Here is a 17,586-nt window from a genome sequence, read left to right on the forward strand (position 1 = left end):
GTGACTGTTGGGTTGTATGTCCAAAAACTCGCAGTTTGTAAAGCTAAACATATTCTATTATCAATAAATATGTTATTTAACATTACTTCAATAAAGTTGTTATTGAATCTATAAACTGCACTTATAAAGTCTAAATCCAATAAACTAAGATCCATGACTATTATATGAATACTTAAACTTTATGTGGAGACTAAAAGTGGACCAGGTTCGAGTAAATAGCCAAAAAAATCTATAGTATATGAATAAGGTTGGGTGCCTTAATCTGGTAACACTATCGGATGCGACCTACTCTGTAGTTGTTACAATTTATTGTAGGGTTCTATAACGAAGTGATCCTAATTTGTTCATGTATTGACATGAGGAGTTGGGGCATCCTATGCAATGAGTTTGCGTAAGATCGGACCAAGAAATAAGTCACTCCTACTTTATACATTGTTTACTGTTTAAGACTGACTATTTCGCTTAGATGACCTAGGTAACTCGATTTTAATCCTGAGCTAACTATGAACTTTTGTTTATACAGGATTACCTTTAGATTTGCATAGGTGAGGGTTGACTCAACAACGACGGCTCAATAAGCCTCCCATTTTAGGGGGTAAGATCAGGTAGATAGTTGGAGACATAGGGTGTAATAAGAAATTCATGCCTACACGATTTAGGGATAGAAGAAAGGTTGTTCTCTTAAGTATTGAATCCAGGTCTTGAACAAGGGGCCCCACCCTCTCATTGGCCCAAGAGGGATCCGGTTTAGTGATTGGATCATAAATCAATTGTTCATCAGAGGATCAATGGAACTTAAGGAGCAAGATGTAATATCGGGGGTAAAACAGCATATTGACTCAACCGTTATTACGAACAACATGTGAAAGGTTGACTTACTAATTATTGTTAAATTAAGTGGACACAAATATATCTACAGTGAGGAGAGTATAGTTATTGAGCTATAGTGGTGTGACTTGATAGTTAATGAATACTGATTAGTATGGTCTAAAGATTTTTAGCCAATTAATCTTAAATAGATAGAGCTCATGATCTGTAGGTTCATAAGGTCCCTCTACTAGCTCGTAAAACATGAGCACCTTGAATTAATAAATTAAATGAATTTGGAATGATATCAATTTGAATTGTTCAAATTGAATTTCAGTTTGAAATGTTCAAAATAAAAATTAGGGTTTGAATTCGAATAGTTCAAATTCAAATTAGGGTTTGTACAATTATATTCGATATAATTATTCAATGTTTAATTTATCGGAATTAAACAAAATTGAAGGGTTAATAATATTTAAATGTTGATTTAAATATTAATTAAGATTCATGTTTGAAATTAGGTGTGTGATTAATTTAATATTTGATGTTAAATTGTTATTTAATTAATTAAATATGTTTAATTAATTAAACATCAAATTAATTTTCAATTTTAATTCAATTTGAGAAATTTAATTTTGATGTTGAAATTGGAAGTTTATGTTTTAGTGGGATTTTCCCACAAAATTATTATGGAGAAGTTGTTTCCTCCTAATCATACCAGCTATCCACTTGAACAATCAACTTTAGTACTGACATTCAGATTGTCCATCAATGCTTGCATGAAGGGAGTTGATAAAAAGCTCTCCATTTCTGCTGAAGAGGAGTTAAGGTTGCTGGAAATGGTTTCTGCTGCAACTTTCATCTTTACCTGAAAACTCATTCAATTCCCTTCACAAATTCACTCCATTTTTAGTTCCACCACTCAAATTCAAGGCCGAGAATAGTAAAGAAGATCTCTCGGTGATTCACTATTGAATTAGAGCTGGAATCACGTGAAAAGTAACTTGGAATTGGGAGAATTCATCAAAGGTATGTTGTTAAGAAACTCTCTTCTTCTTTTTTCTGTTTAAGCATGCTTTTAGAACTCAAATTAAATGTAATTAGAGTGCTTATTGATTTTGTTTTCTTCCATTGCATGCTAATAGATCCCGATAGCGACTTCCCCCACTACTATTGCAGTCTCGGCCTGTTCAAGATCCTTGTATAGATGAGTCTGCCTAGTAATCAGGTCCGTTGAATGGGTCATCTTTCTACTTAGAGCATCTGCCACTATATTTGCCTTACCTGGATGATACAAAATCTCACAATCATAATCCTTCACTAATTCTAACCATCTGCACTATCTCATATTCAACTCATTTTGGGTGAAGAAGTATTTTAAGGTCTTGTGGTCCGTGAAAATCTGTATCTTCTCTTCGTATAAATAATGTCTCCAAATCTTTAAGGTAAACACCATTACTGCTGGTCGGAGCGAATTCTCTTTGATGTCTCTCTCAAAAGACCGTCAATAAAATAATGTTTATAAATCATCGAACAAACTACTTATACTAACTAGTAGTACAAGCGGCAAGTTCGTGGTCAAACCATAGGGAAGCGTGGAAGATTAGTTCCCCGAAATTCATTTTTTAGTTAAAGTGGTAAAATGAGGATGAGGGTTTGGTGTGGATTGGATAAGTCAAAATATATAGAAAATAAAGTGCAAGTAAATTAAAAGATAGAAATGCAATTAATAGAGATATTCCAGCTTAAAGAACGAATATCAGAATGACTCAATGTAATCTTGTTCATTGAATTATTCGAATGCAATCTTATGGTTCTTAATTATGCCTAGCTCAATTGATTAGACATTCAACCAACTGTTCTAATTACCTAATTAGCTAAAATGCTAGATGAATCCATACTAAACATATTTACCTAATCGCATTATGCTTTTGAGCTTACACTTGGATGAATATTTAGTTTCCATCGTCTAACCAAAAATTCAATACAGTTTTCCTTAGGTCAATAGGAACAATACTATTCGTTATAGAAAACAAATCGTAAGCCTATCTAACCTTTTTCTTTTTAGAAATCAACTTATAATTTTATGTCACATATTACAAGTTAATCTCTAAACATTCAATCATAAAATCCCAAGTAGTTTATCAGACAATTAAGAGAAAATATGATTATAAAGCGATTCAATCAAAAAGGAAACTCATAATCAAGATATATAAAATTGCATTCAAATAAACCTAAAAAAATTACAAGGAGTTCAATCCAAAATCCCCTAAACAAGATAAAACCCTAAAACTTACCTTCCCATGGGATGAAGAAGACAAATCCAAACTCCATCTCACCTAATTACATGAGAAGAAGGAAGAAAATGGAGAAAAATGCAAGTGGAAGAGGTGAGAAGGTGAAGAAATTGGCTGGAGGCCGATTGAAGGTCGACCCTTTGCCTTAAAAACAAAAAACTACTTATATAGTAGTCGTGGTGGCGTTGTGATGCTAGGGACAATGCTGTGGTGCTAAGGTGCACGCGCACGTCCATCAAAATACGTAGCATCGCAATAGTACATGTAGCGTTGTGATGGTAGCGTAAGCGCACATGTCAAATTATAATATAGTAAAACGGTCAAGAGACCGAGTATCGTCCTTTGAGGAATTAGTTTGACTCTTTTAGCTCTTCAGAGATTATTCTAATTTTATTTAGGGGACTGGACTGTGATAAGAATTAATCTACTCTAATCCTAAAAAGCAAGAAAAGATAAAACTAGGAGTGCAACTAGACAAAGACACATTCTAGGGTATGATTTCGTTAAATGGATTAACTAAATTAATTATTTTGACCTTAGATTGATTTCATGTAAATTATAGACCTAGGAGTCTTTTATCCATCCTCTCTCGAGCTCAACCCTTTCTAATGACTAACCATCAACCCGAACCTCTTCTATCACTTGAATAGCCACATAATTAAATTCCTCCATAAACTATCTCTATTAATCTCCTATCACTCTCATGCATACTCGATTAAAAGTTTAACATGTTAGATCCAACTCAACACCTTTTCTCTCGAGATAGACATTAAGTAAAGAACATTCAATTAGTGATCAGTTAATCAAAAGCATTAAGAACAAACATGCTAAAATAATTATGCATAAATTCAATCTAAGAAGCTACTAATTCAGTTTTCACAATCCATAAAACTAAATCAACACCCTAGAAGCACAAATCAATCACTCATGGTTACAACACAAACATAGACCATTCATGAGGTTTCCAAACACAAAGGATAGAAAATAAAAGAGGGAAGAAATTGCAAGTCGTGTTCTTGACTCTCGTCTTTGAATTCGGAATTGCAACCCAACGATCTCTTCAAATCTTCGATCCTTTGAAGCTCTAAGATACCGCCTCTGTCCAAAATTACACTCCCTAGGGAGGCCTCATCGAAATATCACTTTATGCTCTCAAAATAGCCTTAGAAGTGCCTCATCGAATCAAGTCAGCCATAAACTGCTTATATAGACAGTAATCGCAACATTGCAATGCTCCAAGGAGCGTTGTAATGCTGACGGTAAATCCACGTCGTTTCTAATCGTAGCGTCGCAACGCTACTTGCAGCGTTGTGAGGCTGCCCTATTTTTCAATCTTCTCTACCTTGCTGCATCACGGGACATCATTGCAACGCTCCCTCAATGCTGCCCTGCCTTTGAATTTTGCATTTTCTTTCCTTTTTCTCTAGGTCAAAACTTTAACCTTCTTGGGGGTATTTTGGTCATTAATCTTCTAAAATTGCTTGTTCTTGTCCAATTGCTCGATTTCCTACAATTAAACAATAAAAGCATAAAAAATCACAAATTAAGCATAAAACTAACTAAATTCTAAGCCCAAAAAGTGCACTTTTGGGATGCATTTCACGTTGCAACACTGCCCTGTCTTCATGAAAACATAAGGCTACTGCCTTGGCCGAGCATTGCAACGCTCAGGACATTTTCATCCTTTCACATTTTTTGAAGCCCAATTGCTTAGTTTAGCTTCTAATTGCTCCAAATAACCCCGAATAGTCCGTAATGGCCAATTCTACCCCTTAGACATTCAAAATCTACAAAAACACTAAATAAACACATTAAAATATAGTAATGACCTAGAATTAAGAAGAGAAATATAACACATTTTTGGTGCTATCAAACACCCCTAACTTAATTCTTGATCGTCCTCGAGCAAGGTAAAATCACACATTCACACAAAAATATGCTTGTTCAATTACAAAGGTGTTATGTAGTCTCAACGATCTCTTAGGATAAGATTTGCAATCAAAGATGAAATCCGATTACTATCAATCAATGAAGCATGTTTAAAAATGATTATAAACTTATTCATGCATAGATGAGTCCAAAGTCTTACTAGTTAAGCTTGCAAAATCCGGAATGGTTTTATAAGGCTCTTAATTCATTTTCCCCTACTCTGGCTCGAAGGCTCAAGAGTTAAGCTTCCTAGACTCAACGATGCAATGACACACTTAAGGAAACCAAACATTTATTCTATTTTTTTCTTTTTCTCATTTTCTTACTTCTACGCAAAAGAGGAAACCTTATCTAGACATTGTTGGGTTGTATGTCCTAAAACTCGCAGTTTGTAATGTTAAACATATACTATTATCAATGTTACCCCTATACTATAGACCATTTAGGCTGTATCTTGAACATTGATCCCTATATGTCTCTACATACAGTTTAAGACTCATAATACAACCTAAGATGTTAGTTTATTGAATTTTAAGGTTAATAAGACGAAATTAAATAAAATATCAATAATATTTATTGAGAAAAAACATTAATAACTATTTATTAATGACGGTCATTTAATTACATTCATTATCTACGAGTTTTAGGGCATAAAACCCAACATATACAAGAAGCATTAGAAGATCCAAATGGGAAAGTGGCAGTTATGGAGGAGATGAATGCTCTAAAACAAAATGGAACTTGGGAAGTAGTAGGATTATCTACAAATAAGAAACCAGGAGGTTGTAAATGGGTGTTTACCATAAAATGTCATGAAGATGTGGTATATGAGAGATACAAGGCTAGATTGGTAGCTAAAAGATTCACTCGGACATACGAAATTGACTATCAAGAAACATTTGCTCGTGTTGCCAAAATTAACTCTATTAGAATTCTTTTGTCTCTTATAGTTAATTTAGATTTGCCACCTTAGCAGCTTGATGTGAAAAATGTTTTTCTAAATGATGATCTCGAGGAAGAGGTATTTATGAGCTTACTGTTGGGTTTTATGTCCTAAGACTCATGGTTTGTAAACAATAAACTTATTTTGTAAATCGATAAAATTGTTGTTGAAGTTTTGATTCAATAACTGATTCAATAAAGTTGTTATTGAATATATGAATTGCTTATTTCGTTTCAGAAATAAATCCAATAAACTAAAAGATCCAAGACTATTACATGAGTACTTGAACTTTATGTGGAGACATAAGAGTGGATCAGATTTGAGTAAATAGACAAAATGATCATAGTATACGAATGAGGTTAGATACCTTATTCTGATAACACTATCGGATGCAGCTCACTCTGTAGTTGTTACAAGGAATTGTAAAGTGCTACAAATGAAGTGATCCTAACTCATTCATGTGGTGACATAAGGAATGGGGGCATGATGTGTAATGAGTTTGCATAAGATCAGACCAAGAAATAAGTCACTTTTACTTTATAACATTGTTTACTGTTTAAGACTGATTATTTCATAGCGATGATCTAGGTAATTTAACCTTAATCTTGAGCTAACTATGAACTTCTATTTATATGGGATTATTCTTAAATTTGCATAGGTGAGAGTTGGCTCAACAATGCCAACTCAATAAGCCTCCCATTTCAGGGGTAAGACCGGGTAGATAACTGGGGACATATATAACGAGACTCAAGGATTCAGTTAAGCTAACGCAGACCTTGCGTTGTAGTTTTTGTAGGGGTTTCGTAAATGTATGAGAGAAATGTGTTATTTACACTAAGGTGCTGTGCTTGTGCAAAAAGATACAAAAGAGTTGAGTAGTGAATGATGGATCATGTGAAAATGGATTTTAATGTAAGTGGTATGCGTCGATCTAAGATGAATGTACACGAACTAGAATATGATGTGGATGAGGTGGCTTGCTTATCTTTGTTTAAGCGTTAGACTCTTATTCGACACTTCTTAATGCGAATAACATACAAAACCTATCTCTAGGATGCATGCGTCGAACACAGAATGTAATAAACATCAGTAAGTCTATCTCTAGATGTACTAGGCGTTTTACTTGATGCTGGCTTATTTACTCTTTCGAATAATCTAAGCTAAGGATGCTTTTACCAATTGATCAAGTTGGCTTAGGCGTTTGAAATGAAGTTTTGCATAAAGTATAGATGCATTCAGCATAAACAAGAAATAACTAATGGCATAAGTGTGATGGATCAAATATATGAATTTATAAAGAAGCATATTGTCTTTACAAAAGCAATATTTAATCAGATGAAATGAAAGCGATAAATGAGATGAAAGGAACTGAGTCAAACCGCAGAGTACAATCTCTTGTATCTCTTTGGCTCAATTCTAATTGTGTACAATCACTTGTGTAAGAATCGGACGAAGTGTCTTTCTCAAGCTCGGCTTCCTCCACTCCTTGACCGGCGGTGATGGTGGTTCTCTTCCCTTCTGATCTTCTTGGCACCATAACACAGTTTCTAAAAATCTACAACTATGACTACGCTAATACAGAGAGTGAAAACTTGAAAATTTTCTGAATATGTATATTTGAACTCTGGAGGGATTTCATCTATTTATAGGCGTTGGTCATCTCCAGCTTGGTGATGGGCAACATTAAGTCCATGCTCTGGTCAGCTGCCTGACACTCAGAAGCTTTTCAGACGCCGCCTGCTGCAGGTGCCCATACTTGCAAGTGGTGATTTGACACAAACAGCCTGCATCAATGAATCTTCTCTATATTGAATTCCCTCCGACGCATGGGCCATGTGTCGGAGGGAATTCAACGCAGAGACCATGTGTTAGAACTTTTGTCTGCGACACTTCTTACTCATGCGTTAGCTTCTTGTTGAAATCTTGCAATATAACACGTTAGTACCGTAGTAGTTAGTAATAAACATTCTTTTACAAGAGTTTGCTAATATTTGAGTAATTCCATACGTTTCTTCTAAAAATGAGGAGAATTTATCATTAAAAACCTTAGTTGTTACAACTTAAGAGCCAAAATAACTTGTATTTCTACAAGTTATCACCACCCCTAAATTTTAATAATGCTTGTCCTCAAGTATTCCAAAATAATTCTTTGTTATCTCCCTTGTCTTTAGTGTACAGAGTTTGCCTCTCATCATATTCAATTATAAGCTTGAAACTAGAGTTTGGAAAATGTAACGCAGATTGACTCTTTTCTAAAAGGAATAATGTTTAGTTTCAAGTGCAGCAAGCCTTTTATCAACAACTCCTTTCGTTTCTCAAAACATTCCCATTTTTTCTAAACCAGCAATGCATTAGATGCTCTTTTTAAGATAAATGTCAGATAAAAAGAAAAAAAATATAAATTTTCAATTACCCATACGTTGTTCTAGGTATCCCACTTTTGTTTTGGCTTGCCCCCACGGGTCTCATGCGAGCATCCAACTACAGGTGAGAACCCTTCACAACTAAACTCATATCTAATACTCATGTGTTTCAAGACACAACTTTCTTGAACTAGATAGAGGAGTTTTATGGGACGTATTGGTCTAGGAGACTTAACTTCGTTTTGGCTTGCCCCCACGGGTGTCATGCGAGCATCCAACTATGATTAAGTGCCTGTTCCAACTTTTTAACTCATGCCACTTTGAAGTTTTTTTTTTCTTTTGAAGTAATGACAGAGGAGTTGCATTTAACATTTTTCTATTTTGTTCCCTTTCTTTTTTATGTATTCAGTTAATGCGTCTAAAACTCGGATTTCCCTCATCCCCAAATTTAGAGATGAGCCAAATCCTCATTGCTAAAAGAGAAACAAAATTTCGAAAAGGCTTTGAGAATTCCGAAAGGAGTTTTGAATTAAAGCTTGCATGCATTAGAAAGAAAACATGTAGTATTTTTAGAAAAGTTCAGGCTTTGTTGATTTTCCTACGCTTACTCTATACTTATATATTTCATATAGTTGATATTATTGGCGTTAGACAAAGCACAAGACTAGAAAATAGCTAAAGAACAAAAAAGTATGTTAAGGTCAAACGCAAGGAAAAAAATGATAGAAATTTCTCATTCATTTTCATAGAATAACATGAAATAAACAAATAAGTTAAACAAATACAAAAGATCATCAAATAATCAAAATATAAAATAAGCAACACCCTAAAACTTTATTGTGTTGGCGCGTCATCCCTGCATTCTTCTGCAGGGTCTTCATCTATAAAGTGCAAAGGATTTCTAAGATGAGCAGGTAGTGGAGGCAGGGAAAACATTCCAACCAAGACCTGATTAATGTACTGCATTTTATAAACAAATTGGTCTTGCATCCTTCTTGTTTGCTGCCTTAAGTAATCTCTTAGAACCCTGTTTTGTTGCTGAAGACCTTCGATGGACGCGGTGCTGGCTCTTCACTTCTTCCAACTGGATCTTCAAAATTTACTGCGTTACTCGATCCTAACCCAGTTGGTTTAAAGATGGTTGGAGAAGGCACAAAATTGGGAATTGGACTTGGTGAGGGCGAAGGAAGGGAACAAGGGATGTCTGATCTATATCAGTAGGTTCTTAGTGCGTTGGATCAAGACTCCCTTCTGGCAGGGCCACTGGTGAGTCATGGAGAGTGAGGTTTAGGGTTGGTCATGCTTCTTCATCCTAAATTCAAGCTTTACTTCGTAATTTTCATGCTCTGAAGCTTCATCGTTGTGTTCAACTATTCGGACGCGTCTTCTTTTGAGGGCGCGTTTAGATGATTGAGGTCTGGTTGCCACTTCTTTGGGAGGCAAGGAAGGCTGATGTGGCGAATCGCGAAGTAAACACCTAATTAATTTAATGTCCATTAGACCGTCGATCTCTTCATGATCATCCCCCAAAGGGATGCATCCGCATTCACACAATGCACATATCGGCCATGGAAAATATAGTTGTCCTCTTGGTTTGGTTTTGATGGCCTTGATCTGATCCCTTCTCATTCTTCCTACATCTAAAGGGATACACTGCATGATACAATAGGTAGCCAAGATGCGTTCTTTCAACAATGTTTCATCATGCGTTGAAGGCATGATGCTTCTCTTAATCAGATAATACCATAGATTCGCGTCTGGGTTTAAGTTCCTGGAAGCTAGCATCTTTGCTCCATTTCTAGATGTTTGCCACTTGCTTCCAGGTTTGGCTACCACTCTTAACGCATCGTCAAGTTAGCTCGGCGTTGGTTGCTCCAAGATGCAGTTGCCTTCTGTCCGAATTACTCCTGATGTTGAACACTTCATTGATCTTATTGGATGAGAAATGCACCAATACCCCATCAACAAATGTTGTATTCTTCTCCATGTCAAACTCACTGCTGTAGAACTTGCGGAAAAGGTTGGGCCAAATTCGTGTGTGGCCAACGCAGAACTGACCCCAACCCATTGCATTTATGGTTTCTGTTATGTATGCTGGCAATGGGTGGCGTTCGGGAAAGAAGCCTTTCTCTGCAAGAATATCATTGAATTGACGCTTTCTTCCCATGGTCTTCTTAGGTAACGCATTAGTTACCTTGCATTTGCCCGTCGCATGTTCTTTGACTTCCCGTGCTAGTTATTTTAATTCGTTCTCCAATTCCCTTGGAGAGCTCACTTCCTTCGCCCTTACCTTGCGGGCTGATAATCTTCCATTCTTCTCTAACGCATTTTGCCTTGAGCAGTTCCACGCATCGCATCCTCAAGACTGGATGCTGACTGCTCATTTTCTTCTCCAAGATTAATTTTCTTTTTCTTGTCAACTCTCTTTGCTTTTGAGGGCCCTTCATTCGTGTCGGTTGGCAATGATTGAGACATGTCTTGGCAAATATCCCTTTCTTCTTCTTCATCTTTTTTCTTCTAATTCTACTTCGAGCTCATTGCGTAGTGCTCCGCTTCGTCCAATTCAAGTGATGCGTTAGGTGGGTCGGAATGTATCACTTGCTCTTCCTCTTGGCCTTGATTTAGGCTTGCCAAGATAGCTCTAAACACCTTCTTGCTCGTCCAGTTGAGCCAATCCCACTAATCTTTCAAGGTTACACTTTGATGCAGAACTGTTAGAGTTGGGCCTAGGTGGAGTAAAATGGTGGGATGCCTTATGGGTATGAGGTGATCCAGGGATGAGATGACGATGGGTGAACGCGGTGGTTAGCTGGACGCGTCTGTTCAACCTGGGTAGATGGTGGGCCAAGGTTGGATTGACAGTGGAGGTGATAGACGCACGACTGGTGATGGGCGTTATGAAGGTAGGGCTAGGATGGGGTCATGCATCGCACCCACCGGAGTGATGTTTGGATGAACGGTGGTGGGGTTGGGCTTGGTATATAGCTTATTGGCAACCGTAGATGACGAAGGGCGCTGCCTAGATTTTGAAGGGGTTTTGGGTTTTGGTTTAGGGTGATTTTGGGCTGTTGGGAGTCTTAGAAGGAGGGGTTGTGATGGCTTTGGTGGGCTTCTACCGAGACGGTCACTAGGAGGTAGAGGTGCTCCGCCGTGTAGAATTTGGATTGGACAGAGACTTTTAAGGTTTTTTCAAGGGCTTGGGGGGGGTCGAAAGTTAAAACAAACATGAGGAGAAAGAACTTACCAGTGAGTCGTTTCAAAGCTTATCGTTTGATTTGACTATCAGACTCGTCGATATTGTGGCGGAGAGATACTTGAGCAGAACGGCGGTGAGGGAAAACGGAGGGCTAGGCTTTGTTCTTTCTTTTCATAGAGGGCTCGAGGGTAAATGAGGAAGAAGAAGAAAATTGAAGGGTTTGGATTTTTATAGGCTGGGAAGAGAGAGTAGGGTGACGTCAGACGGCGCCTGACGTCCACTTTAATGCGTAGTCGAAGGACGTTCTTGGGTTTTCAAGCACTCGAGTGCTTTGCATTTTCGAGACCGTCTTTTCAATTGGGGCCATGCGTTAGACTTAAGGCTAACACATCCGTTATTCCCATCCCGATTATACACAACTTTTTTTTTAAAAAAAAAAAGTAAATCTCTAACTATGAAGGCAATAACAATGAACAATCAATCTTAAAACGCAGACCAACAAACAAACAAACTCAAACGCATTGGTAAAATACATAATGCAAAAAGAACAAGGAAAGAGGAAGCGTCCCTAGAATATATGTCGATTCGAGCGCAAGGATGCTTCGACGCGAGCCTTAGCTAGCTTCACGTAGTGCGAGAGATGACTTTTGACGTTCTACGCCATCTTCAAAGTATAGCTTTACTCTTTGGTCGTTTACTTTGAACGCGTTGGTGCCATCCTCCCGTGTTAATTCTACTACTCCATATGGAAAGACTGTTTTAATGATGAATGGTCCTGACCACCTGGACTTTAACTTCCCTGGGAACACAATCGTGAATTGAATAAAATAACTTTTTGGCCAAAAACAAACTCTTTCTTACTGATGCGTTGGTCGTGCCAACGTTTTGTCTTCTCCTTGTAAAGCTTGTTGTTCTCGTATGCGTTCAATCGCCACTCCTCAAGCTCATTGAGCTGAAGTTTGCGTTGAGCGCCCGCGGCGTCCAAGTTCAAATTTAGCTTCTTAATTGCCCAAAAAGCCTTGTGCTCCAACTTTAGGAGTAAGTGACAAGCTTTTCCAAATACTAGAGATTATAGACACATACCTATGGGGGTCTTGTAGGCAGTCCTGTAGGCCTAGGGCGCTTCATCTAGCATCCGTGTCGAGTCTTTCTGCGATGCGTTGACAACTTTCTCCAGGATAGATTTTATTTCCCTATTGGATATCTCAGCTTGACCATTTGTTTGTGGGTGGTAGGCAGTAGCGATCTTGTGCCTAACATTATATTTGGCAAGTAATTTAGAAATAATGCGATTAATGAAATGCGTACCTTTGTCACTTATCAGGCCTCTTGGCGTTCCAAAGCGTGTGAAGATGTTCCTGGTAAGAAACTTAGAAACAATGGATGCATCATTTCTGGTACAAGCTATTGCTTCTACCCACTTTGATACATAGTCTACTGCAAGCAGGATATATTGTTGCCCGTAGGACAGGGGAAAAGGTCCCATAAAATCAATGCCCCAAACATCAAATAATTCAACTTCAAGAATATTGTTCAAGGGCATTGCGTCCTTTGATGAAATATTCCCGGTGCATTGGCAGGGGTCACATTTACGAACAAAATCCCTTACATCCTTAAAGAGGGTAGGCCAGAAGTATCCACTTTGAAGGATCTTCGCAGCAGTTCTTTGCCCACCAAAATGCCCTCCGTAAGGAGAGTCATGACACTCAGCCGAGATGCGTTGTGTCTCCTCCTCCGGAATGCATCGACGCATTATGGAATCAAGGCCTTGTTTATAGAGAAACGGTTCATCCCAAAAATAAAATTTACTATCATATACTAACTGCTTCTTTTGCTGAGAGTTGAAGTTCTCAGGAAATTGCTTGGTAGTTAAGTAATTAACTATGTCCGCGTACCAAGGTTCCCTGCCTTCAACTCTGAATAAGCTTTCATCAGGAAATGCGTCCTTGATTTCACTTTCTTGATCTTACATTTCCTGATTTTCTAACCTGGATAAGTGGTCAGCCACCTGATTCTCGGTTCCCTTTCTGTCCTGAATATCAATATCAAATTTCTGTAACAGCAACACCCATCTTATTAATCTTGGCTTCATGTCCTTCTTACTCATTAGGAACTTTATGGCTGAGTGATTTGTGTAAATGGTGGCTGACGCACCAACTAAATAAGATCTAAACTTCTCAATGCCAAACACTACAGCCAACATTTCTTTTTCAATGGTTGTGTAGTGTTCCTAGGAGTCATTTAGTGTCTTGGACGTGTAAGAGATGGGATGTATAAAATTTCCTTTCTTCTGTCCCAACATTGTACCTACTGCAACATCACTCGCGTCGCACATGAGAATAAAAGGTTGCATCCAATCCAGTGCTATTAGTACCGGAGTTGTAGTCAATGCATATTTCAATGTTTCAAACGTGTCACAGCAGTCTTCATTGAAATTGTAAAGCCGATTCGCCTCTAGTAATGCACTGAGAGGTCGCGCAACTTGAGAAAATCCTTTAACGAACCTTCGATAGAAGCCAGCATGCCCTAGAAAACTTCGTAGAGCTTTAACATTTGATGTTGGTGGAAGTTTAGCTATGACATCTATCTTGGCTTCATCAACTTCCAACCCAGCTTTAGATACTTTGTGGCCTAAGACAATTCTTTCAGTCACCATGAAGTGACATTTTTCCTAATTCAACACAAGGTTCGTTTCCTCGCATCGAGCGAGGACGACCTCTAAATTATCTAAGCATGATTGGAATAAGTCTCCAAATACTGAGAAATCGTCCATGAAGACTTCAACGGTCTTCTCCAAGAAGTCAGAGAAAATAGCCATCATACACCTTTGGAATGTTCTAGGTGTGTTACACAGTCCAAAGGGCATGAGTTTAAACGCGAACATTCCTAAGGGACAGGTAAATGTTGTATTTTCCTGATCTTCTGGGTCAATCAAAATCTGGTTATAACCAGAGTATCCATCAAGGAAACAATAAAATTCTTTGCCAGCAAGTTTGTCAAGCATTTGGTCAATGAAAGGAAGGGGAAATGGTCTTTCTTAGTTGTTGCGTTGAGCTTCCTATAGTCCATATAGATGCGCCAGCCCGTGACAGTCCTCGAAGGAATGAGTTCATTATTGGTATTGACTATCATAGTTGTTCCCCCTTTCTTGGAAATGCATTGGACTGGGCTTATCCAGCTACTGTCAGATATAGGATAGATCATTCCTGCGTCCAGCCATTTTAAGATTTCTTTCTTGACTACCTCCTTCATTATGGGGTTCAGCCTTCTTTGAGGCTCAATCGATCCCGACTTCCCTTCTTCCAGCCTGATTTTATGCATGCAATAAGATGGGTTAATGCCACGGATATCCGCTAGCATCCAACCTATTGCACGCATGTGCTTTTTCAGCATCTGCAAAAGAGAGTGTTCGTTAGGCTCAGTAAGATTCGCGGTTTCTTGGATTCATTCTTCTTTCTTCAAGAGCTTTTCCACTTCGCAACGTCACTGCGTGACATTGCTCCTTTCCATTGTTGTTCCCAGGAGTTTCAGTGTTGTTAGGTAGAACTCCAAGCTACCTATTTTCAATCGCTCGCTATCTGCCCTACCTGTATCTTCAGGTTCCTGATAGACGATGCCTGGCTTTTCAGTAACGCGTCATTCTGGGCTATGTACTCCTTTAATAGGTTCTCAAGCGGAGATCCTAAGCTCAATTCCTGTCCTCCTCTATTAAAGGACTGTTGATGTGGCTGATACATTAGTTGAAATGCAGGCTGCAGTTCTTGCCTTTACTGTTGATTCGCCCCTGGGTGGTGCTCCTGTTGATTTCCTCCTGTCCAAGAAAAATTTGGATGGTTCCTCCATCTAGGATTATATGTATTGGAAAATGGGTTGTTTTTAATGAAGCATACTGACTGCGGGTTTTGTGGGCACTCAGCATAAGAATGAGGATCTCCACAGCCCACACAGCTAACCATGGGCTGCCCAAATGCCTCTACCTGATTCACTTTCTGCTGATTTGATGTGTTCCCTAGCGATATGTTCTGCAAAAAGTTGGTCATCGTAGCCACTTGTGTAGAAAGTGTGGCTATTGCATTGGAATTGATAGAATTAACATTCTGAGATCTCTTCTTCCTGTCAGCTCTTCCGCCATATGTATCGTCCACCCATTCCATGTTATGTTTAGCAATGCGGTCTAATATCTCTTTAGCCTTAGTGTAAGATTTATCCATAACTCCACCAGCTACCACTGCGTCAACTGCCATCTGCGATACTCTATTCAATCCACCATAAAAAGTTGTCCATGATTAGGGCAATTTTTGACCAATCCCTTAAAACGCTCCCATGCGGCACTTAAGGTTTCAGCTTCTTCTTGTTCAAAGTTCATAATCTCTCGACGCCTCCTCGCGTTGGTGGTAGGTGGGAAGTATTTTTGCATAAATTTCTCCACCAACTTCTCCTAGGTAGTGATTTCACCAGGCTCCAGTGAGCTTACCCATTGTTTTGCGTCATCACGCAAAGAATAAGGGAACAAAGATAGCCTGATCGCCTCTGGGGTGATTCCAGGAATCACAAATGAATTACACGTTTCCAAGAAACGCTTCATGTGGGCGTGAGGATCTTCTCCACAACCACCCCAAATTGTCCAGCAGTCTGGAGCATTTGAAGCATTACAGATTTATTTCGAACCTCGTTCCATCTGATGTTAGGTATATGATTCCTGGAGAGAAATCATACAATACAGGGAACGCGTACTCCCTCATAGGATGCATGCTACTGTTTGCCATTAGGATCGGATTTTGTGCAGCATGAGCTAGTTACTGAGCTAAGTTCTGATTTGCCTAGTTGTCTGCCACTACTTGTTGCCTATTCTGTTGTCTGAGAAGTTGTTGCCTCAACCTTCGACAACGATTAAATCGGTTTCTAAGTCAGAAGGTCCTTTCAATCTCGAGGTCGTATATAAGTTTGGGAGTGCTCTCCCTACTCATAAATGTTCACAAGCTTAGGCTTTGCTTGTAATACTCCCTCGACTGAAGTGTTCCTACAAAAGATACAAACGAAATTTCTGGTTAGTTTTGTTTTTGAATCCCTGGCAATGACGCCAAAACCTTGTTCGTTGCTATCGTGATTCGAGCTGGGAGTGTATTGTATAAAATAAATTGGAAAAATAAGTTCTGAGTATAAATGATGCATTGATGCTTTGATGTGTTTATGTACTTATAACGCGTTGGTGCGTTAGAGATGTGCAACAGAACCCACGACACTCCTCCTATTGACGTTCAAGTTTTCCTAAATCAGACCCAAGTATAAATTCAATTTAGGTTCCTGGTAAGTCCAGGGTCGAACTTAGGAATTCAGTTAAGCTAACGCAGGCCTTGCGTTGTAGCTGTTGTAGGGGTTTCCTAAATGTATGAGAGAAATGTGTTATTTACACTAAGGTGTTGTGCTTATGCAAGAAGATACAAAAGAGTTGAGTAGTGAATGATGGATCATGTGAAAATGGATTTAATGTAAGTGGTATGCGTCGATCTAAGATGAATGTACACGAACCAGAATGTGATGTGGATGAGGTGGCTTGCTTATCTTTGTTTAAGCGTTAGACTCTTATTCGACACTTCTCAACGCGAATAATATACAAAACCTATCTCTAGGATGCATGCGTCAAACATAGGATGCAATAAACACCAGTAAGTCTATCTCTAGATGTATTAGGCGTTTTACTTGATGTTGGCTTATTTACTCTTTCGAATAATCTAAGCTAAGGATACTTTTACCAATTGATCAAGTTGGCTTAGGCGTTTGAAATGAAGTTTTACATAAAGTATAAATGCATTCAACATAAACAAGAAATAACCAATGGCATAAGTGTGATGGATCAAATATATGAATTTATAAAGAAGCATATTGTCTTTACAAAAGCAATATTTAATCAGATGAAATGAAAGCAATAAATGAGATGAAAGAAACTGAGTCAAGTCGTAGAGTACAATCTCTTGTATCTCTTTGGCTCAATTATAGTTGTGAACAACCACTTGTGTAAGAATCGGACGAAGTGTCTTTCTCAAGCTCGGC

General features: G+C 38.3%; 1 protein-coding gene and 1 non-coding gene across 2 annotated transcripts; one reads left to right on the plus strand and one right to left on the minus strand.

The window, feature by feature from the left end:
* Positions 1-12,649: 12,649 nt before the first annotated feature.
* LOC120084762 (uncharacterized mitochondrial protein AtMg00860-like) lies at positions 12,650-14,191 on the minus strand. The gene is made up of 3 exons (XM_039040583.1): positions 13,847-14,191; positions 13,524-13,588; positions 12,650-12,788 (listed from the first exon to the last, which is right to left on the minus strand). Exons 1-3 carry the CDS (start codon positions 14,189-14,191, stop codon positions 12,650-12,652), a joined length of 549 nt encoding a protein of 182 aa, XP_038896511.1.
* A 1,621-nt stretch (positions 14,192-15,812) lies between these two features.
* Positions 15,813-15,913, plus strand: LOC120087449. Its single transcript, XR_005484590.1, has one exon. It is a non-coding gene; the product is annotated as a small nucleolar RNA R71 (small nucleolar RNA).
* The last annotated feature ends 1,673 nt before the right edge of the window (positions 15,914-17,586 follow it).

The sequence above is a fragment of the Benincasa hispida genome, chromosome 9 (assembly GCF_009727055.1).
Source record: "Benincasa hispida cultivar B227 chromosome 9, ASM972705v1, whole genome shotgun sequence".
NCBI lineage: Eukaryota > Viridiplantae > Streptophyta > Magnoliopsida > Cucurbitales > Cucurbitaceae > Benincasa > Benincasa hispida.